Here is a 24,881-nt window from a genome sequence, read left to right as displayed (position 1 = left end):
ACTGTGCAGGTCATGTTCAGTTGTGACCCAAATGATGTTGGCAGCATCACCTTGCTCACTCACTCACAATACTTTTATCTTCTGTTACAAATGATATTTGCCTTTAAAAATGCACACTGCTGTAAATAGCAATTACTGTTTGAACAATCCCTTCATTTTTATTAATACTGTTAATATATTGCTGAAACATCACTGAAATAAGGTAAATTCCAACAGTTTTGCAAATGGTTTGACATATCTTGCAGCTTAATCCTACATTCTGGATTAAAAATTTCAACAATGCACTTCATTAATTAAAACACTCCAGTAGCAAATTACAAAAGGTATGCAGTTATGGCCATAGCCCAACAAAAGGACTCTCTTCTTAGCCAATGTGGGAGCACAAGGGGAAATGCCTGTCAGAAATCTAACAGTTTTCAGATTCCAGTTGATATTTTGTGAAAGCTGATAAAGTCTGGATCTGAAAAAATAAATGATTAAATTGCATACAATATCCCCTAAAAAAAACTAATTATATGATGACAATAACAAGCATTTCAGTCATGTACAGTGCAAAAAGCCTGCCTCATTTATATTTATCTGATTTTATCTGGTGAAGGCTGAACAGCTGACAGGTGATTTCTCCCATGTTAATTAATAACTGTCAGAATACCCTTCACAGAATCATCATCTTCACATGTGGAAGCTTCAGAATCTGTATGTGGATGGGAATGTGTCATTGCTCCATATGGGAGAATAACTGTCTATTGCAAATGTTTGCACTCTGAACAGCCAGGTTGTCTTATACCACTGAGCTGTAAGAGAATTAACACTGGAATACAACCTTTGTTCTCTGGTTGGATGAACCAACACAGAAACCCCAAATAATACCTGGAATCCAAAGAAAAGGGCATGGTTACTAAGAAGAGGAAATGAGGGGAAAGTAGAGTAGAAATATTTGTTGAACATCTTTCAAGTAAGTGGCAGTATAGTCCTCCATGTTAAACACACACTTGTCAGAAGCAAAAAGGGAAGTAAAGGCACAGAATGTACTCTGGGGTGTGGGCTCGAATGTTCATCACCAAGAGTGGCACAGTAAACATTCTGAGAGATGAGGCACAGCCCTGAAAGGCCCAGCTGCAAGAATAGGCCTGCGCCAGATTGTGAGAAAACCCACAAGAGCATCAAACAATCTTGATATTGTTCTCGAGATCTTGCATGTCAAAAAGAACATTTGCCTGCGATATTAATGATAATGGCTATCACACAGTTCTCACGGAGACAAAGCCCACCTTTACATTGCCCACTAAACTGTATGACATTACCACTGTTAAATAAAAAAGATTCAGAACATATCTAGCACCTCAAAACAGTGCTGTGGGCCACCAGCATCAACAATGCATTTCACCAAAATGTATAACCTTAGGGTCCAAAAAAACCCCTCATTGTACCATTACTATCAAACTTACAGGTGAAATACCAGTCTGACAGAAGCAGCAACACATGATATACTTAAATTAAGATGCCGACCAGTTGAAGCTACAACAGAATTACATGCAATCTGTAACACCAGAAATAACATGTAGCAGAATTAAACAAACCCAAAACCAATTGATTAGTTCTACAATCCTGCCACATCTGGTTGTGAGTGGAGGTGACTAACTGAACAACTAAATGGAGGATTCATTAACATTCCCATTCTCAGTGATGATTAACTCAGCACATCAGTGCAACAGACAAAACTGATATGTTTTCAACCTGCAGAGACAGATCTAAGTCAACCCATTCTGATCTTTGTGCTAAGCTTCCCAACTTTATTGATGTCAGACCAATAAGATTCACTCCATTCAATATCAAAAACAGCTGAATGTACTAAATGTAGCCAAGGCTATGGGGGCGCTGGCAAAAATTCACCTGCAGGGTTGGAAGACTTGTGTTCTATAACTACCTCCAGCCAAGCAACAATACTGGTGCCAAGCTAACAAGTTGGAAAATGGTCCAGGTACGTCCTATTTAAAAAATGCCAGGATAGATCCAATCTGGCTAATTCTTTGTTCTACTACTCAATCAAGAAGATATTAGCAACAATATTAATAAGTGATATTTACTTATGAATAACCTGTTCATCAATGGCTCAGTTCAAGTTCTGCCAGGTACCCACTCCAAATGTTAATACAACGTTCATCCAAACATGGATGGAAGAGCAGACATTTATAGACAAGTTGAGAATGACTGTACTGGACATCAAAACAGTTTACGACAGAGTGTGCATCAGGAGCGCAAGCAAACATCAAATCCAGCATACAACACACCATTGGTTGAAATCATCCCAAATTCCAAGGAAGGAAGTGCTGGTTTTTGTAAACCAATCATCTCAGCACCAGGACACTGCCGGAGTTCCTCAGGGAAGTAACTTTGGCCCAGCAATCTTCAGCAGTTTTACCAATGATCTTCCCTCAATGATAAGGTCAGAAGTAGGATTTTCCCGTTTGAACGCAATTCTGCAGATATTGAAGCAGTCTGTGTCCGTATGTAACAAGGCCTGGAACAACACTCACGCTCAAGTTTATAAGTGGTAAGCAACATTCATGCACTATTAAGGCAATGACTATCTCCAAAAAGAGAGAATAATGTACCATTCAATGAAAGCATCATTAAATCCTTCACGTTCAACATTTTGGGTGCTTACCACTGACCAGGAACTTAACATATAAAATAAAAACCAAAAAGACTGTGGATGCTGCAAATCAGAAACAAAAACAAAAGTTCTAGAAAAGCTTTGCAGGTCTGGCAGCAATTGTGAAGAGAAATCAGAGTTAACATTTTAGGTCCAGTGACCCTTCCTCAGAACTGATCAGTTCTGTTATAAGAGCAGTGCAGATAGCAGGAATTCGAGAGTAACTAACTAATCTTTTAACTCCACAAAGCCATCAACAAGGCACAACTCACATGTGATGGGATATACCCCACCTGCCTCAAGATGTGCATGATAATGCATTCTTCTTGACTGGCAACCTATCACATACTCCCTTCATTCACCTACCACATTCCTCCCTTCACCATTGGCATACCATCACCCCAGAATGAACCATTTACAAAATGACTGACAGCAACTTGTCAACAGCACTTTCTACACTTGCAAACTCGACCACCTAAAAGATTAAGGGCGCTTCCAAGTAACACACTATCCTGTTTTATAAATATATCACTACTCATTGTTGCTGTAGGGTCACAATCTGAAAATCCCCCACTGAACAGTACTGAGGTCGCACTATATGAACTGCAGCAGCAGCTTATCACCATATTTTCAAGAACAATCACGGATGAAGAATTAGTGCAGGCATTTCCAGATCATTTATACTCTTAGGTTATTGCACATTTTTCCCAACTACCAAGTATAGCCAAAAACTTGAATGAATTTTCAAACTGGTTCAACTTCCACTTGCTGGCAATTTATCAAGATAACAAAAATAAAACTGGTAAAGGTGACCAAGGATTTCCATACATCTTAAGACTAGTGTAGAATTATAATCCTGAAGCATTAATCTTCTAATAATCAACATAGCCAAGTAGATATCTTCAGGATGTTGTTGGAGTAATATTTGTTTCTTCTCATGCCACAATTTTGGGCATCAGAAGCCTAAACTCAAAAGAATACAAATTTACAAATCATTTAAACATTAATTAACTGAAAATTAAAGTGCCTGAAGATCAAATCCAATGTAGAAACTAAAGAATGCAACTTGCAGGTATTTTATACAAGTAGAGAAGCCAATTCAAGTTCACAAACAGCCATTATTGGCAAAGACACTTTGGTAGTTGGGAAAAATGTGCAATAACCTAAGAGTATAAATGATCTGGAAATACTTATGGATACATGTGCCTGCCATTAAGCTTTGATAGGTTGATGTTATCATGACTTTAATGGATGAACAGATTCTACATACCTAATGTACACTTTCAATATCTAGGCTACCCTCTAAAGGACTATTAAATCTTTGCTCCTCTGAGCCAGTACTCGGAGGAACTGTTAGCAGGAAACAACTACATTTCACTATGCCAGATCTGACTGACTTATTGAATCAGTAGGCTTACTTGCATATTGATGCAGGTTAATCCTTTTATGTGGGGAGCAGGTTGGTTTGCAAACCAGATTTGTGCCAACTGTTTGAACTCTGGGAATCTTCTGTGCTCAGAGAGAAAGTGTGAGACAATGCACAGGAACCCAAACCATCGGTGATTTCCATTTTGCTAGGAATGCAGATATTTGAAATCATATTCCAGCAGCCCTTTTACAGAAATTCCTTTCTTTGGGAGTTGATTATTGCATGTAGTTTTGTCAAGTGTGCATTGGTTCTATTAAGCTCAGAAAAAAAAAGTCCTTTCTTAACATAGATTAATGTTGTCCTGAATCAGAGTCAGAAATAGACCACCATGGAGAACATTTGCTAGTAGTGTTTAACTATGTTCTTGAGAATGGAGAACTGGGCTACTCTCTGTAGTACGTGTGTGCATTTTAAGAGATTTGAGTTTTGATATCCTTTGAGTCATCTAAATCAATAAAATCTGGATGTTAAGAGCTAATTCTATGTTTCAGAAGTAATGTGACAGATGAAAAGAGGTGCCAGATGAGTTAATCATCAAAAAGATCTTTGACTTTCAAAACTGAAAACTGACTTTGGTTGATGGCTGAGGCAGACTTAATCAAAACTAAGCGGAATACATGGCTCAAAATAAAAATACACCATTAAATGGCGAAAGCCAACTTGCAAGTCTTGAAGCAATCAATAAAAATTTCAGTAGCTTGAGGAAAACTTTTCTTGGCATATTTAAGCAGCAGAAGGAGATCTTGAACTAAAATCTTTAAAAAATTGAATAACCCCCAATAAAACACAACTACAAACTTCTCTGCATAGGTGATACATTTGCTGCTGATGAAATGAGAAAAGTCAATTCTGGCCACCATGAAGTTTGATTAAAAGGTAGGAATCATCGAGAACATTACAACTACTTTTGAGGAATTCTAGCAATGTGCTTTTTAAAAGAAACTGAAGATTATTTTTAGATAGAGAGTGGTAGAATTTATATTTATTATTTAGAATAATTTATCAATAGAACTGAACTGATTTTTTAAAAAGACAAACAAAACATTCATTAGTTGGTGTGAACCAATAACCTTGGAAAATAAGACAAATAAAAAATTTTCAAAAATGTTGCTTGTTGCTATATATTTATGTTCTATGACAATATCTGGTAATGCCAAATGATTTCTATTAGCAAACTGCTAACTAAGTTTACCAAGTAAAAATGAATCTCAAAATCAATATAGTCCTCTTGACAGGAGGTTGATTACCTCAATTTCTGAACTCCATGAAATAGTAACTATATTTTTCAAAAGAAAGAAGGGAGGTAAAAACTTAAAGCAAAAGGACACAAAATACTCTCCACAGAGTTAAAAAAAATATATTTCCAGAGCGAGAACAACTTTAGCAAACACAAGGCAAGAAATTGACGCAAAAAGTACCATATTACTGTTTGTTTAAAAATGCTGTAGGTTAACCACTCGGTAGGCAGTATTTTAAAAATCCACTGAAAACAATTATAAAAATTATATACTAATTTATAGAGCAAGTAGATTGCCCTAACTACTGATAAATACAAAACAGAAGTTGTAGCAGTTTTCTGTACTATTGTCTGAAAAACAAAAGTGTTTGCCGAGTCACATTTTAAAAAAATAAGTATTTAAACACAATCAAGATGCAAAATGTTTAAACACCAAGGTTGTCTGTCAGACAGACAATGCTACTAATATTGGACATGACAAAACAAATGTGTGCTTTTTTATATATAACATATATATATAAAATGCGTATATATTAACATATATACACATACACACAAAATAAACAAGGATTTTAATGGAATAAATTACATACAGTATGTGCTGTTGGGATGTGTTCATATTTTTAACATTTAGTGCACAGCTTATAAAAGATCTGACAACCATAGTTGGAGCATTCAGTTTGCTTAACGTTTCCTTCCTTTATCAATCAAGTATAGTACCTCTATATTTCCGCCTCCCCCTTGTTTTATCAATATTATTAGTCCCTGGGGTGGTTTACTGTGATGTATTATGCATATTACTGGCACACTGACTTAAGATTTCTGATCTATTACAGACAATAGGACAAAGAGCTTGGCATTCACTTTATGACCAATATGACAATTTGAGGTTGAGTGCGTTAATATTCTAAGTGGCTGAGAAAAGGCACACAAACACATTGATGCAGAAATTAAGGAGTGAGAAAATGCTCCCATGGCTATCAAAAACCTTATTCCTGCTGACAGTGATGAGTTGAAATCTCGTGCTATTTACAGACCCACTACTCGCATCATCCGTAAAGGTATATAAAATGCATTTTGATACAATCCATTATTAATACAAACATTTTCAGATGAATTAATCTTTTTTATAATGTAGGCATCAGTCTGTGCATAACTAAAAACACTTGTTTGGTATTAAAAATGTGCACAACCATTCCAGTAGCTATTTGTACAGTCTGCATAAGAAAATTACATACCTGCAGCCTAAACTAACTTACAAATATTGTGTAAGAGCTGTACATGCATCTTCTTTGCAACCATGTTTACACTGGATGAGTTTGCAGATAAATAGTTCTGAATAGGTACGATGCCCTTGTGGAATGTCTAGAGTTTCTACTGTGAAAAAATAGAACTACATACTATACGATATGACAAAATCCAACATATTGAAATCATATTGGCAAGTATTTTACTGTTTTCAAGGTATACTGAATGGAATACACAGTAACCTTTCAGCCTCAAGATGTGCAATAACCAATGCATATTATTAGCAATGTGGATACATAAGTGAGGAGGTCTGTGTATGGTACGTGACATGAAAGACCAGTCGAATTTCCCAAACAAAATTAGATTCAAAATAACATGTTAATTATGTCAATTGTTTTTTCTCTTTCAACCTGCATAACTTCAATGCATTGTTTCATGTATTTTAGCATGGATCCTGAGTTGCAGTGAGAAAAAAACTATAATATTAAAAATCCCTTCATCATTAACATTATTCTTCTGTTCTATTACAGAACAGTTATGTTCGGGCAAACTGAAATGCTTGGCCACTGTGCATTCCTGGCTACTTCCAGCACAAGAAAGGCAAAATCCAACAAGGCAAATTGTACATTAAAAAGCATCAAAAAAAATGATGCAGCTAGAATTTTTAGTCACTGACATTCTCTTCTGCAGTCAAATAATGAGACAAAGATTCTACAAGAATTTTACCTGCATTAAAGCAGATACTTTCAGAGAAAAAAAAATCAGGGGCCCTTACAACAAGGCTCTTTACTGCAGTGCTCCATTCTGAATTGCTACAGACACAATCCACAATTTTCAAGTCCACCTGATATAGATGCTGGACATCTGATACATGCCTAAAGTCCACCTTCCTCCTTACTAACGGAATACAGTAAACTTGTAGTTCACTTTGGTAACAGCAGTTGCTAAGCTGAAGTTTTGCAACATCCTCCAGTACCACATGGAAACTGAGCACTCTTCATTCTGAAAGGCAGCATCAACATGAAAACATTTGGACACCACAGGGTACAAGGGCTTTGTTCCATGGTATACACGAATCTTTCCATGGGTGAAAGTGCATATAGGAGTGGGATTCTGCTGAGTGCTAGAATCCTCTCACAGTATTAAGGCCTTTTAACAAGGAAGTATATCAGTCTCTGGTGTCAGCAGAGTGAGGCTTTAATATGTTGATTAATTAGCACTGCATCTCCTCTTCTCAGCACTGTCTCTCCTCCCCTTGTGGTCTCTCTTCCTCTTCATCTGCTTCTTCAATTACCTGGATTTCATCTGAAGTTTGAGGTAAAGATGAGTTATCTGTTTGTTGTATATTTAACTCTGACTTGCATTGCTGTTCATGTTCCTCCTCTTCAATGACTTTCTTCCACAGGTTATGATTTTCTGTTAGGTGATGCATAATCGGACAGAAGATTCTCCGCCTTCCTTTTCTTTTCCTTCCCTGCCCTACAAATAAAAAGACATAAATTAAAAACGCTATATATTTCTGCAGTCACTGTTACTGACCAATTTAGAGTATATGTTTCATACAATCATTGTTCTTGATTTATTGGCACTCATAATACAATCCATATAACTTACTTGGAACAATCACATACAGACTGCTTTAGGAAGCTCAGTATCAGTAACAAGCCACCATGCCTGTCATCCTAGAGTCATAGAGATGTACAGCATGGAAACAGACCCCTCGGTTCAATTTGTTCATGCTGACCAGATAACCTAAATTAATCTAGTCCCATTTGCCAGCATTGGTCCCTGTTCCTCTAAACTCTTCCTATTCGTCATATGCCTTTTACATGTTATAATTGTACCAAATGATACAAATTCGACTTACATAACCAAATTGGTAACAAGGTGAAGCCTTATTTGTCACATAGGAAAACGTAGCATTGTCTTAAATCAACCTGTTCGGATGTGTTATGCAAAGCTTCCTTGGATCTCACATCTTGATGTGAAGTTTGACCCTAAAGTTTCTGGTGCAAAGTTCTTAGGACTCTTGACAGAGTAGATGCGGAGAGGTTGTTTCTACTTGTGGGAGAGTCTAATCTCTAAAGTCTAACGAGCATAATCTTAGGCTAAGGGATCGCCCATTTAAAATAGAGATTAGGAAGAATTTCTGCTTTCAGAGACTACTGAATCTGTGGAATTCTTTATTGAAGAGGGGTGTTGAGGATGGGTCATTCAGTATACTCAAGGCTAAGAGAGATTTTTAATTGGTAAGGGAATCAAAGATTATTTAGATAAAGTAGGAAAGTGTAGCTGAGGACCATCAATTCAGCCACAATCTCACTGAACAGCAGAACTCACTTATTGGGACAAACAGTCTACTTCAGTTCCTATATTTTATGGTTAAAGGTAGGGACACTACCACCATGCTACTGTTAGGCAGAATACATTTTGAATTAAAGCCCAATGTAATATAGGCATGCCTTCAAACAGAGGAAGCTTGTTCGCCAATACTGTGACTGAACCCACAAATTTTACGTGAAAGCAACATGCTGTAACTATCTAAGCTAATGGTCCACTATAAATGCAACATGTATGTTCACCATTGTCGCGAATTTATAAGTTAAAACACTCACTTGTTGAAAGATCAAGGTCCTCATCATCTATTTCATCTTCAGTTTCTAAATCTTCTGCCTCATCATCCTCACCACATTCTGGATCAGTATCATCATCATCCACCCACTGACCTGGTAGTAATCCTGCAGCAGCATAGGAATTACACAGAGGACCTACAATGTGTGTAATGAAAGATTCCTGCAGCTTTGCTAGCTGAGGTGAAGACCGATCCATGAAAGGGCTAATGGGTAACCCAAGACTTGCTTCTTCATCTCCCTGTATAATATAAAATATTATCAGAAATCTTCCAGTATTAAACTGAGTCCCTTTCATTCTACAGCAGAATTTATGATGAACTTAATACTGAGAGTAGTAATTTGTAAAAGATTATTCCAAATCTACTTACATTCTATTAATTGCTTTTTTACCATACAATAAAGATACAGACACTAGAAACTACATGGTCAATATTAGTGCATTGCAAAAATTAAATGCAGTAATCCATTTAGAATGTTAAATCATCAGTAATGAGGAGAGGCCCAATGCTTCATAACATCTAGTATACATTTTCTTGAAGGAAAAGAAAGCAACTGAAACCTGTTCATAGAATTCATTGACAATGCCTTCTGTCCACTGCAGATGCAACTCCCTCATCTTTGCAGGGCCATTGATATCGGCCAGTTTTATGCACACCTGGCATACTAACAGACGATCATTCTCATTGGTCCAATCAATTCCTGGATTATTGACTTCATTTACCTGCTTTGAGACAGCAAACAATGTCAGTATAATTTTCCATCCACAGCCACAATTTATCACTGCACTTTCAAATGTAACATATAACAGAAATTAAGTAGATAGCAAAACATTTTTTTGGAACAAGGGTTTTTTTAAAAGAAGATTTTTGTCTTAATGCATTTGTTGCTAATTAGATAAGTTAACTGAACACTCTCTCAATGTCCTACAAAGTAACATGAAACCTAGTACGGATGCAAAGCATTTAGGTGTCCCCAGGTTCAATTCCTGTTCAGTACTGGATTAACTGATTTCTTAACAAAACTTGTTAGTGACAGTCTTAGCACTTAGAGAGGGGATATCAACTAATGGTTCCACTTATGATCACTATCCAGTTTATCTGATCACAACAGCGATGTGGATAATGAACAAGAATAAGATTTATTCAGCGCCATTTGCTTCTACAGGCAAACTGTGCAACGTACTTTATCACCCTGCGATTTCTCAAGATAAGAGAAAGCTGATGACTTGTAATGAAGCCCAGCAACAATCATCAACCTTGGTGATTGAAGGGAAGAAAAACATAACAGGATTGGCAAAAACACAAAAGATACATAAATATCAACCTTTCCAACAAGGTTCAAAACTCCATGGTCTAGTTCTTCTAAGAAGCAGCAATAATTTTCAAAATTGTGTTTCACTCAAACTTTCCTCCAAGTCGATGCTGCTCTGCAATCCGTGCTGGATCTTTCTGACACAGCCATCCCAATAACGACTGTTTAAGTTCTATTGGAATGCAGCAAAGTCAGGGAAGTCAAAACAGTTTACAGCAACATGCTAAGTTTAAATGTCCTGCCTGAATATGAGGAAATGGGTAAGTGGATGAATAAGTGAATGGGTACAGTAGCAGGATGCATGCATCAGTGGGTAATTGGTGCTGGGAATATTCCTGAAGAAGGGCTCATGCCCGAAACGTCGATTCTCCTGCTCCTTGGATGCTGCCTGACCTGCTGCTCTTTTCCAGCAACACATTTTCAGCTGCTGGGAATATTGTCAGGTTTGGTCATGAAAGTCATGTGGTTGGAGGATGGTTGGATCCTGTTTTAGATTAGTCAGGGTGTCAAAATGCTAGTTGTGTACTTTTGGAGGTTTTGGGTGCAATCAGAGTTGGTCAAAGGTGGATAGTGAGGCAGTTCTGTTGTTAACCAGCAGTGCGACGAGATTTATCGCTTTTAGCATTTCCTAAGTAACAATTCAGGTATGTCCATTGAAACCATCTGAAGTCTCCAAATCAGAGTCAGAAACAATTGCAGATGATCCAAAGGACCAGAAGAATTGCTCATCATAAGTTGAACTTCTCAAGCAATGCTGATGGAGGGATTTCTAATGCGTATGCCCGGTCTACTGATCTGGGGACTGAAAAATTTGAGGCAATATACATACTTTGTTTTAGCATAATCAATAAACTTTCCTTTGTTCTGATCTGCCTTGCAAAAATTAAAGAAATTATGATTGCAATTATGAAATATGTCAAATAAAAGATGGCATGGCTATTTCGTTGATTAGCAAAGCCCTGCCTTACAAACCTTTGCATTAAACTCAGCAAGGAAGTCAAAATGCTTTTTCAAATCAGTAGCAAGGATTGCTTCGATCACCAAGAAACGAAAACGTTTGAACTCAACATGATCCAGATTTGCCAAGAAGTTGAACTCTGAACGGGACATAAACAAGTTCCATGCAGCGGCAGAATGGTGATTCTCTAAGACGGATCTGTCATTATAAAGGACAGCCTAAAAACATTGAAATAATATTATTTTAAAATTAGAGAAAAAATGTAATATTCAAAAGCAAAACTACCACAACCACAAACATTTTTTTAAAGAAAGTGAGTCTTCAAATAACATACCCTTTAAAATATACATGATACACATAATATATATTTTAAAAATGCATTTACACTAATCTGAATAAAAAATCCACATTACAAATATGGAACATAGCGTTCAGCATAAGTAGGACACAGACCAAACTAAAATGCAGGCTTATTATGTGGGAAGAACTTTGTCAAAATTAACTATATTTTCAGGTAAAAACACATCCCTATCAATTGTAAAATTGAATCAGCAGATGTGGCTCAGAATTGGAAATCTGGCTTAACAGAAAAATTATGTCAGTAAGAAAATGTTAAAAATACATTTCCTCTAGAATTGACTGAGATGCAAGGAATTAATTGCACCACTGCTGAAGAGCACACTTTTTTGAGATATAACCACACAACTTAGAATCAGGCATAGACCAATTAGCCCCTCAAGCTTGCGCCACCATTCAATACGATCTTAGCTGATCTGATTATTCCACATTCCTATTTGACAAATATTCATACACAATTAGATTACTAATTAAATCCAGCTCATTACCCATTACCAAATACAACACTGTTTGTCCCCTTATTGCGTCTAGGACATATTGCTATAGGAAATTATGCTGGATACACTCCAGAAATCTACTACCTTTCTGACAGGTACTTGTTTGCCTCTCGCAATCAACGTTAAATTAAAATCCCCTATTGGTACTACCTGGATTTGCTACACACTTGTCTAATTTAGACCTACTACCAGGACCCCATATACAATACCTATTAAAGTTTTAGATCCATACTGTTCTTCAGTTGCACTCAAGCAATCTCCACTGAATGCTTTGCCCTCATTACATCCTCCCTTATCATTGACGCAATTTTGTTTCTAACCAGTAAGGTTTTTCCTGTCCATCCTGTAAACCTCATAACCTGGTATATTTAGTTTCCAATCCCAACATCCTGGAGCCTGTTCTCAGTAATGGCTACAAAATCCAATTTGACTTTGTGCCTGCTCATTTACTTTATTCCTTACACTCCATGCATTTGTACAATGAACTCCTGTTTCAGCCATACGCTGTAACCAGTCCCTCAGCAACAATGCTTTATTCGAAGACAGATGCTAAAGACCAGAATTGAGAGTATATTGCTGGAAAAGCACCGCAGGTTAGGCAGCATCCAAGGAGCAGGAAAATCGATGTTTCAAGCCGAAGCCCTTCATCAGGGCTTCCAGCAACACACTCTCAACAATGCTGTATTCACAGAGTTATTACTTTTCTCTTTTGGTTCAAACAATGCACTTCTTAACAATTTTGTCATTCCTTGCTACATCTGAAGTAGAAGCCCTGACCTTTTCTTTACTCTGTCTTGAATTCTGAAACTGCACTGACTTCCTCCAAGCCGTCAACTCTATTTATTAATTTAATGTTTGTAACAAATCCTTATGACCATTGATGTTTAGCCTTTCTGCTAGGACACTGGCCTCAGATCGGTTCAGGTGGAGTTGGATAAAAGTATTGAAAAGATCAATTGGCTTTTAGAAAATATACCTTATTTAGTGTCATCTGAAACTTGCAAAAAATTATATGATATCAAAAAATATCCTGACTAAGATCTTGCAGGGCACAATAATGAGATAATGTTTCCTGCTGACCTTTAAGAAAGCTAGGCGTTTGGTATGTTTACCTTTATTGGTCAGTGCATTGAATTTCGGAGTTGCGAAGTCATGTTGCAGCTGTACAGGTCATTGGTTAGGCCACTTTCAGAGTACTGTGTGCAATTCTGGTTTTCCTCCTATAGGAAGGATGTTGTGAAACTAGAAAGAGTTCAGAAAAGATCTACAAGGATGTTGGCAGGGTTAGAGGGTTTGAGCTACAGGGAGTGGCTGAATAGGCTGGGGCTATTTTCCCTGGAGCATCAAACGCTGAGAGGTGACCTAGAGCTTTATTAAATCATAAGGAGCATGGAAAGAACAAACAGGCCAGGTATTTTCTCTTGAGGGTACAGGTTTAAGGTGAGAGGGGAAAGATATAAAAGGGACAAAGGGGACATCTTTTTCACACAGAGAGTGGTGCGTATATGGAATGGGCTTCGGCAAAGTGGTGGAGTCATCTGGATGGATATATGAATAGGAAGGGTTCAAAGGGTTATAGGCCAAATTCTGACAAATGGGTCTAGATTTATGTAGGCTATCTGGTCAGCCTGGATGAGTTGAATGAAGGTTCTGTTTCCGTGCTGTATATCTTTATGACTCTAAAGCTACCCATAAAGATCAAGCAATTTTTGTTCATCTAATGATTAAGAATTTCATCAGCCCTCAAGTTAGTTAAAATTCAATGTATTTTGATTTTCTGTTCAAATAAATGCAGTAACTGTCCTTCAGCTTTTAATCACTTCATGGGCAGTGAAATAAAGGTTTATATACATGGGATTCAGGCAGAAGTTAATATATTATAATAATTTTAAAAATAATTTGACTCCAATGCCAGTATGTCTTATGATAGGTAAGGGGCCAAAACAGTTCACAACATTCCAGGTGTAGCCTAAAGAATGCCTTGCTTTTTTTTAGCAAGAGCCCCGTATTTTTAGAATGATTATCTTTGAAATAAAAGTCTGCAGTCATACAGTCATACAGTCATAGAGATGTACAGCATGGAAACAGACCCTTTGGTCCAACCTGTCCGTGCCGACCAGATAGCCCAATCCAATCTAGTCCCACCTGCCAGCACCCGGCCCATATCCCTCCAAACCCTTCCTATTCATATACCCATCCAAATGCCTTTTAAATGTTGCAATTGTACCAGCCTCCACCACTTCCTCTGGCAGCTCATTCCATACACGTACCACCCTTTGTGTGAAAAAGTTGCCCCTTAGGTCTCTTTTATATCCTTCCACTCTCACTCTAAACCTATGCCCTCTAGTTCTGCACTCCCCGGCCCCAGGGAAAAGACTTTGTCTATTTATCCTATCCATGCCCCTCATGATTTTGTAAACCTCTATAAGGTCACCCTTCAACCTCCGACACTCCAGGGAAAACAGCCCCAGCCTGTTCAGCCTCTTCCTGTATCTTTCCGATAGGAAGGAGACCAGAATTGCACACAATATTCCAACAGTGGCCTAATCAATGTCCTGTACAGCCACAATTTAACCTCCCAACTCCGGTACTCAATACGCTGACCAATAAAGGAAAGCATACCAAACGCCTTCTTCACAATCCTATCTATCTGCGACTCCCCTTTCAAGGAGCTATGAACCTGTGCTCCAAGGTCTCTTTGTTCAGCAACACTCCCTAGGACCTTACCATTAAGTGTCTAAGTCCTGCTAAGATTTGCTTTCCCAAAATGCAGCATCTTGCATTTATCTGAATTGAACTCCATCTGCCACTTCTCTTCATCAGGCAACTTCACTTAGAGTTGCGAGCAAGGAGTCACTGGATAGTAGTCGTGCTATCCATTACTAGCTCATGGCACTGAGATCAATTTCAATATGAGATTAGTTAATTCAGTATACACCAGGGACTAGATTTGAAAACCTCATGGCTTGAACGGCTCAGTGCCATTCTGGTCAGCAAACTGAAGCAGAACTCATGTTTAAATTGGTTTACCTGGATCTCACCATCTTTATGCTGAGATAGCACACCATATGTGCTGGCAATGTCTTATCAATATATGTTTCTCTAGGGCTGAGTAGTTTAGTGTGGATGAGGATAGCCACCTTCTGGCCTAACTAGAATAGAGCAGTCTGTTATAATAAAACAAGATGTATAATTTATAGCTTCTCTCCAACTATTTACAGGGTACAAGGTCATGTATACATGACTAAAGTGTTAGGATGTTTTGATCTTTGGGTATGACTCCTTCAATATCCCTAATTTCCCCCATCAGTCCTCGTGACTTCATCACAATAGGTGGTCCTTGCAACATTCCAAATGTATTAACTCTTTCAGAGTCACGTACAACAATCCCTCTCCAAGCTTTTTTTTTCATTACTGTAATGCATTTAATATAATTATATTTAGCAGTACCCCATATCCCCCACAGAAGTCTTTGACTTTACAGACTTAGACAGAAACTGGAGGTTTTGGCATTCTCTCCCCAGTCAAAATGTGCTCTCCTCAGGCTTGGACTAATGGGGTAGCTTGTTGGGTAGTAGATTTGAACTGCCTTCATTCCACCGAGGTCTGTAGTTTTCTCGGAATGGGAAGACTCAAAACTATTGGATTTCTTTCAAGAGTGTCATCCCAGTACAAGCAGGCAATCTGTTCTTCACAGCATCCCAAAGCTTTGGCTATTGCTGGTTTTAGTGGTGGCTTGAACAAAGTTGTATGTGTCACATGTCTGTCAACAAGTCTTCATTCTCAATTTACCTGTAGGTGTGTAGATATCTTACTGCAACCTATTGATCAGACTTTCGTCTGCTCTCAGTCATTAACTATTCATAAAAATCAACCTTTTAATTTCCTTAGTTGTGTTCCTTGAAGATTCATTCTGTGGGAGGTCTCCATTGTTGTGGGGGATTCTCCCTTGGGAGATAAAGATGGCAGATATTTCGCTGCAACCGGTCTCTTCCACATTAGCTCGGCATTTAATGTCAGTCTTGAATCTGTCATCATTGTTGTTCACTAAGCTATTCTATATTCTATTTGCCTTCTTTAATAATTGTGAACTTGGATGCTACCATTTTGTGATTTATCACAAGGATGTTCAAATCCCTCTGTCCTGCACCTTTTAGAAGCCCTTCCTTCATTTAAATATTCTGCTCCTCCATTTGTCCTGCCAAAGTATAATTCCGTACACTTTCCCACACTATTTTCATTTGCCAAGTTTATCTCCCACTCACTTAACCTGTCTATATCCAATTGTAAATTCTGTGTCATCCTCACTACTTCTCATCCCACATATTTTTGCACCATCTGAAAACTTGACAATAGGTACATTCACTTTCCTCAGACAAATCATTGATATATATTGTAACTAATTGTGACCCCCAGCACTGATTCCAATGGATTTCCATTAGTTACAGGCTGCAATCCTGAAAATGTCACCTTATCCCAACCCTTTCTTCGATTAATTAGTTTATCCTCTCTCTCTCTCTATATTAATAGAGCATGGGCTATTATCTCATTAAGCAGCCTAATGTGTTGTACCACATCAAATGCCTTATAGAAATCCAAACTGCTTCTTCTTTATCTATCCAGCCTTGTCACTTCTTCAAACGATTCTAAAAAAAATCTGTCAACCATGAAGTTTCATGAAGTTACGTTGACTTTGAGTGTATTGTGTATATCAAAATGCTCTATTATATGATAGTCTCTAACATACATATAACAGATGTAAAACTAATTGTCCTATTGTTTAGCTGTTTATTTGTCTACTTCACTTCTGAACAAGGTACTTACACTAGAAGTTTCAAATCATCCAGCATTTTTCCAGAATTGAAGAATCCCCAGAAGATTACTACCAGTGCATCCACATTATCTATACAGATAATCATTTTAATATTCTGAGGTGTGTCCAACCAGGTACAGAGAACTTGTCAACTTTTAGAACCATGAGTGACCCTTGTACTTTCTCTCTAATGATACTTCCAGTATTTATTTTCTCAGTACCTCCACATTTAGCTCTTTTTTTCAGAATGCCATTTGTATATTCTATCATGAAGACTGATGCAAGGTATTTATTCAACTCCTCACCCTTTCCTGGTTCTCCATTATTATGTGCTCAGCCTTATTCTCTAAAGGGTCTATGTTCATTTTGGCCTCTCTCTTCCTTTTCAGATATTAAAAGAAACTCTTGCTGCCCATCTTGTATTACTTGCAAACGTAACCTCAATATTTATTTTCTTCCTTTCTGTTCTTTTGGATATCTTTTGTAGGTTTTTAAAACTCTCTCAATTCTATGGCTTCTCTGTAACTAATGTTTACCACACTGTCTGTTTCTTTTTTGTTTTGATGCTATTCCTAATTTCACTGGTTGACCATGGTTGGCTTTCTTCCTCAGTGAGACAAATTGAGAGTAGTTCTGAACTATTTTCTTAAATGTCTGCCATTGTTCCTCAACCATCTTTGCTGCTAATCTCCTTTCTGAGTCCACTTCAGCTCACTCTGCCCTCAATCCTTTATAATTATCTTTAAGTTTTTCACCATTGCTTCTGACCCAAGTTTCTTCCTATCAAACTGAATATTAAGTTCTACCATGTTAAGGTCAGTTTTCGAGGGAATCTTTTACTCTGAGGTTATTTAATATGTCTACCTCATTAGCATTACCAGCTCCAAAATATCCTAATCCCTACTTTGGATGTGCTGTCAGCAAAGATAATTGAAGCTGAAATAAACTGAGGACTTCCAATCCACTGGGAAAAATACCAGTGCAGAGAAACTGCAATGAAGCAATACCTTCAGTAAGGAAGGAGAGTGGAGAAATTGGCTGAGAAAACTGGATGAATGGACTCAGTACTTTTCCTAGGATTGAAGAATCAAGGATTAGAGGGCATTAGTTTAAGGTTAAAGAGGAAAGAATAAAAGGGAAGCTGAGAGGCAACATTTTTTATACAGAGGGTGGTACGGATATGGAATGAGCTGCCAGTGCAAGTGGCTGAGGGGGCTCATTGACAACATTCAAAAGGCATTTGGACAAATACATAGACAGGAAAGGATTTGAAGGATATGGGCCAAGTGCAGGGAAATGGGGTGAGTGTAGACGAACATTTTGAGTCAGCATGGACCAGTTTGAGCCAAAGGACTGGTCTTGTACTGTAGGACTCTATCACTCTAGAACAACTGGGGCAAAAATTCTGCTCTTCCTGCTATAAACAACTGAAGCCTTGAACCTCAACAAAGCAGAACTCAAACCTATTGCTCGAAAAAAAAATCACCACTGAGCTCCATGGTCTACAGGTGTGAAGTATTTAAGTTTGAATTTAATTGTTCAGCAGCAAAAATTTTGATTAAAGACTCTGATTAAGTTGTAATCAGCACCCAAGTCATGCACAAAGTTAAAAATTAAGCATTTGTGTGTTTTTAAAATAATAATGACTGCAATATTTAATTAAATAATTAATCATGTAACCATATTTAATTAAACCTACTTACTTGAGGTGCATTTGTTGCTACTAAAAATGCATTTGTACGTCCAGGATGATCATAATCATGCATGGCAGCTGCAACATAAAGTGCCATTAACTCCAGAGCTGGGATGTTTGATGCAAGACAGTTATAGCTATCATCAGAAATGGCACAACTTCTGGAGCACATGTAGGCAACCCGGCCTGGTGATATTCCACTATCAGAATCTAAGAAACATTGAATTTTGAAAAATTTATTTTAATACCAGTTACTTAGAAAGTTTGCAGGTTTTTTTTCCCGCTGTGACTTGCAAAGACTAACATTTAGTACACTTTGTAAACCACAAAATGATCATCTACTCTCAAATTACCTGGTTCCAACATCAAAGAATCACAATATGGGGGGGAGGAGGGGTGGGGAAGAGTGAAAATGACATTACTGAATGGTGTCCCACATATCATTTGCTCCTAAGTCTTCTGGCACGTTTTCACTTTTTCTGTCTTCTAAAAATTTCAAAGGAACATTCAACAGAAAGCAATAGAGCACACAGAAGAATGGAAGAAGCATATCCTGCTAATTATTAATGAACATTTATTCCTCTCAAAGACAGAGCACACATCAAACAGGGGCTATAGATCTCAGGACACTACCTTATTATTTTGTTAAATGATTCTATATACAAAATGTTTCAAAACTATACTTTTGATTATACAACAGATCAAACATACATGCTAATACAGTAATCTGAATTTTCACAATTAAGGAAATGGGATATGACAAAATTTGTCTGTTTTAAAAATGTATTTGCTGTCATGTTTTTAAATGCTTAGGTAATTTCAATATCTAAGTTCAAAAGCACTATGTTGAAAAGTGTTCTTCAACTCTTCGTTCATGCAAAGTATTACAACAGCAAAGCATTGTATATATTAGATGAAAAGCACATTAGCATAACAGAACAAAAAGTACAAACTTTTTTTATTTCAGCGTATAAATGATAATAGTTCTACTGAAACAGTGCAAGTTTGTACCTGTATCACTTCCCATGACGTGATCACTGTTCATTTGCTGGAATCCTGGAATAGGTCGAGTAGTTAAGTACCAAACAGCATGAAGCACATCAGTGGCATGGACACGATTGTGGTCTATTCAAAATAGTGAAACATGACAAGACAATAGGTGGAGTCAAAAACATATTCGTGAATTTCCTTTCTCTTTAAAGGAGCATTTGTCCTTATAAAAAGGTTGGGGAAAAAATCTCCTTTGTTGATAAACTCAACTGATCATCAGTTATTGGACATCATGATATATCTTTGCAGTCGCCATCTACTTTCTCTATTTCCCCACTAACCCTCAATTTCTGTCCTATCCATCATGCTGCCAATACTTTTTGCTCCCCACCAACACATTCCCAGCTTCACCTCCCCTAAAATCTTCCCCTAATGCTTCACTTTAGACATAAACAACTCTAGCTGAGAAATTATTTCAAACTAAAGGTATGATTATTCTTGTAATAGTTTGCCCAAGCCTTATTCTTCTTGTAGAAACTATGGTACAGGATATCAGCAGAATATCCAATCATTAAGGGCAGGCTGAATTCTGCCTTCAATGTGATTTTCCAAATTATCCCCATTGCCCCTTCACCTCAGGCATGCGCAAGTCTTATTAATATGTCTGTAAAATGCACTCCAGTTCAATTTACACAGCTGGTCAATAATAATGCAGGTTTTGTCTGTCTAGATTACTGGACAAGTTTAAGGGGCACATTTATTGTTCCATTTTATTTGGGTGATGGTACCTTGCACAAATGGAGAAACATGACATGTATAGAGGACTGGATGATGCACAGGCTGCTACCAAGATTTGATGGCAGCGACAGGGTCGGTGGAGAACACAAGCAGAAAATGGTAAGGGGTATCCAAAGTTACCGTGTCTGGAGACTCTATTTGGGAGATTTGGAAAGAAATTAATGGAAGAGGTAGACAAAATAGGATACACATAACAAGACAGAGATGAGATCGAAAAAACGATATGGGAATAGATGGCATGAGATGATGGAACTGGTAAGGTGTGGTAAAATTGAAGATTTTCTAGATTTTAGTACAAAAATTGGAACAAGTTAATTAAAATAACAAGTACTGATTTTATGGACAAAGGTGACAACAATAGCTTGAATCATCCTGGGCTTCTACATAGGATAATCTCAATGGGCATGCCACCACCAAATTCATTCCAGGAAGCAGTTATAATGTTGCTGTAATGCCTGTGTCCTAATCAAGGACTTTGTCCAGGATTAAGCTTGATATTTCGAAAGATGCCTTCTCCAAGAATGGATGCCAAACTAATAACATGCGGGTTTCAAGGTAATGATATTAAGCCTTTAGATGTAACTTTGCAAAAAAAAGTTCCTAATTAGACTTTCACATTTTCAAACAACGGAAAAGCTCTGGACAAAACAGACAGTCATATTCTTAAACCGAAAAGAGAAAATGCTGGAAAATCTCAGCAGATCTGGCAGCATCTGTAAGGAGAGAAAAGAGCTGACGTTTCGAGTCTAACTGATCCTTTGTCATATTCTTAGGTCTTTTATATACTTGGATAGCTTTATGCAACTTTTTATAAAGTAAAAGCCCTCAGTCCATTGTGAAGTTATTGGTGAAAGATAAAGTAATTTGGAAAATAGCCATGGTGCAACAGGTCCCTCTATCGAAGGAAATCAATTGGTTGTACATAGTTTGAGGGGCAGCACTCTACAAACATGAGGCAAGGTGAACAGGCAAGCCTTCATGACCTATAAGTGCCAATGCAGAGCCTGAACCTGCACTGTCAGCGTCATTCTGCTTCACACTCTAGCTATCTAGGCAAGTGAAGCATATCCTCTCAAACTTCACAAAAAAAAGCCGTGAAAGAGGAACTAGAAATCCTACATTTAAGAAGCACTGCTGCGGCACAGATATTTACTTGACCACAGATGGTTTGTTTGTAATATTTCAATACAAGTGGAAAGAGAAATACATTACATTTTAATATTGCAATAGTGTTCAGCACAAAGTCTGTAAAAACTGCATTTGTGCTACTCACACGGAGGTAACGGACAATTATACTCATGTATTGAAATATGCATTTTTACTTGTGACAAGTATGCAGCATATACCCTGTACTGGTAATTGTATGTAGACTGCAATAACAAATCAAACTTTCTGACAACTCTATGATAATGACTATAAGGTAAATTTTCTTCTCTTGCTGTAAAACAGGAATATCTCTATTTTAGGTATGGCATTAGGGGATTTCATCACTCACTTAAGGTTAATTTTGAGGTTGGCTCGAGAGTACATTTTTCTGTCTAAATAGGGCAACTAATTTTAAATCTTTTGCTCTTGCATCAGAAACAAAAACAGGAAATGACATGATTTTATTAATGTTTTTAAAGTCTGGTTTGCATTGTAGCAGAGTACAACATCTCAATGCTAAGTGGTATACACTGAGCATAAGACGACAGAGCTTGGAGTCTGCACACACAATGTCTGAGAAATTGGACTTCCTGTTATTATGGTCCAGACATGTATCCAAGCCAGTCTTATTACTCAGTTACATTTTCTAACTATTCTTAAAGTGTCCAAACTAAGGTACTAATTAAAAACAAAGCTATATCTTGCATAATTGTGTGATTAAATTTATACGATTACATTTGCCTACTGAATAGTCTTTTATGCATTTGAATTCCTTAATTAAGGTTCTTACATGAAGACCTCAGCCTCTCCTAAATGCTTGTCTTGGACCTCATTTTATTTTTCCAAAGGTGTGTTTTTCTGCTAACAGAATGAAAATACTAGTTTCAATATGTACATTGTACCTAACTTTCTATTTACTTAAGTTTGACAAAGTGAGCCACGATGTCTTCTCGTTCTAACCACATTTTTATTTGAAGAAAGAGATGAACAAATGTGAAAGGATGAGAAAAAGGAAGTACATTGAAGCTGAGAAGACCTCTTACTATTGGGAATGAGTGTGCATGGAGATGGAAGAGTGTATGGTCAAAATGAACACAGATGAAGGGGAAAGGAGGAGATGAAAAAGGGGAAAGGTGAAATAGGTAGAGGATGTGATGGGAACCTGAGGTGAAAAATGCTAGGAAAAGGATGAAAAAAAATAAACCAATAGTAGTAAAATGTTCTTTTCAACTGTAACCAAAAAGTGCATCTTGTTACCATCTGTGGTTCCTGCCACAACAATACCAAGCAACTCACTACCTTCTATTTCAAAGGAAACCAAGGACAGATGAGGCAGTGGCTGAAGACAAAAACATCTGAAAGGGTTCAAACGTTTTTGTGTGCGCAAAGGAATCAAGTACGCATTATAATGAGAAGTGGCAAAGTCACCCCAACATGAAAGACTGGAAATTAAAGCACATTTTAAGATCTTCAGTGAAATAAAAATGCTTTTAGGCTACTTTAAATGAGTGAAATTATTAGCTATGAAGTGGATAGAAACTTGAGTACTGCTTTCTATTACCATCAAGACTGTAGACAAATGCATTTGTATAAAATCATCAAAGTGGACTTAGCATTTCAATATGTTAGCTTTTTATGCAGTTAGCATATGTATTGAAATATGAAATCCATTCTGAAAGCTGACAAAAAATTAACATGAGACAAAGAACCGCACAAGCCAAAGGTTTTTCAAATGAACTCAAAATGTTAACTCTGCTTTTTTCTCACAGCTGCTGCCAGACCTGCTGAGTTTATCCAGCAATTTCTGTTTTTGTTGCAGAATCTTCTTGTTGGTTTACATACATCATTGGCAGAAAAGCCTCAATAACAGGGCAAAGTGTTACCACCCACAAGCTAAGATTGTCATCTAAAATGTTTTTGTTCATCACATATAAAGGCAAGGTTAGTCAGTCTCAGTCATTCAAATCAAGTTAACATGAGGGGGCACGGGATACTTTGATTTTTTGGTATCCTCTGTCAGATTTGGATTCTAAACACCACTCCCAATTTATTGCAAAGTAAGATCCGTTTCACCTAAAATTTCAACACAATGAAATTGAAATTGGACAGTCATAAATAGTTTCTGTCAGTGGATAACAGACTAAATGAATTTCATCATTTTGATCGTTTTCATCTTATCCTTCCTCTAAAACTGCTTAAGCTTGCTGCAGCCCAAGGTAACATATTCAAGTTTCAGTTTCATGAAAAAACTGGGAATTAGGGTAGCCATATTTCCCAAGTGTACCATTTCTAACTTACATATTTTAAGTAACAATAGGCCTGTCATTGCCCCATGTTCAAAAGAGAAGGTTCCCAATTTGTTGCAATAACAGTCAGCTTGTCATTTCTGAACATGGAAAAGTCTTGAGCATCTAGAGCAACAGTAATCCAGCAGAAACGCCGAAAATGGCCGACTACAGACTCCCAAACTAGCCTGACCCGGTGTAGAATCCACACCTGGACAAACTCCCATCTCCACCCTGCTCTGGGTTTTGTTCTGTCTCTTGCCTCTTTTAATTTTGGAGTCAGCTTCTCATCTTTAATTTAACAAACAGGTCCAACTGGTCATTGAGCTTCTGGTCAATGTGACGGATGATGATCATCCAGCAAAACTCTCCTACATATTGAGTGCGGGAATAACTGCTCATTGACTACTGACCAGATGTTTCCTTCCTTCCATCCATGCTACTCCTCCAACCTTAGGAGCAGGAGCAGTAAGATGGATAAAAGGGAGCATGTGATTGGAGGAGCAGGAGCAATCAGTGCAGGAGAGAGAGCAGCTGTGACTGTCCTTTCCACACTCTCTCCTCTCAGCTCTGCTCTACAGTCAATTTTTACTCTCAACAACTGTCAATTTAATTGACAGTTTAAGGTTTCTTTGAAATAAAATTGGAGCTGACTGTTGCTGTGAGTAGCAACTGCTGCTTCCCACCTTCAGACAGCTTTGTGACTTTGCAGCAAGCATTAAAAAGAATTGTAACCTTCAAGTCTTCCGTACTGTCAGCAGCACTTTTTTTTAAAAGCCAGTCTTTCAGAAGAAATGATAAACATATATCAATGGCAGATTTCCAAAACC

At 37.5% G+C, this 24,881-nt stretch overlaps 1 protein-coding gene across 4 annotated transcripts in view; it reads right to left on the bottom strand.

Annotated features, from left to right (window-relative positions):
* Positions 1–5,426: 5,426 nt before the first annotated feature.
* Positions 5,427–24,881, bottom strand: part of pde3b (phosphodiesterase 3B) — a 249,067-nt gene continuing 229,612 nt past the window's right edge. For 2 of the 4 annotated variants that reach the window (XM_072592355.1, XM_072592357.1), the window contains exons 11-16: positions 19,844–19,957; positions 18,843–19,042; positions 11,487–11,690; positions 9,763–9,927; positions 9,186–9,441; positions 5,427–8,049 (exon numbers count right to left, since the gene is read on the bottom strand). In XM_072592355.1, coding sequence (XP_072448456.1) covers positions 7,805–8,049; positions 9,186–9,441; positions 9,763–9,927; positions 11,487–11,690; positions 18,843–19,042; positions 19,844–19,957 — 1,184 coding nt within the window. In that variant the 3' untranslated portion in view covers positions 5,427–7,804. The remainder of the gene's footprint in view (positions 8,050–9,185; positions 9,442–9,762; positions 9,928–11,486; positions 11,691–18,842; positions 19,043–19,843; positions 19,958–24,881) is intronic. The other 2 variants (XM_072592356.1, XM_072592358.1) reach the window with 1 other exon arrangement.

The sequence above is a fragment of the Chiloscyllium punctatum genome, chromosome 22 (assembly GCF_047496795.1).
Source record: "Chiloscyllium punctatum isolate Juve2018m chromosome 22, sChiPun1.3, whole genome shotgun sequence".
Lineage (NCBI taxonomy): Eukaryota > Metazoa > Chordata > Chondrichthyes > Orectolobiformes > Hemiscylliidae > Chiloscyllium > Chiloscyllium punctatum.
Note: the sequence above shows the minus strand (reverse complement) of the source record. Positions and strands in the feature narration are given on the sequence as shown.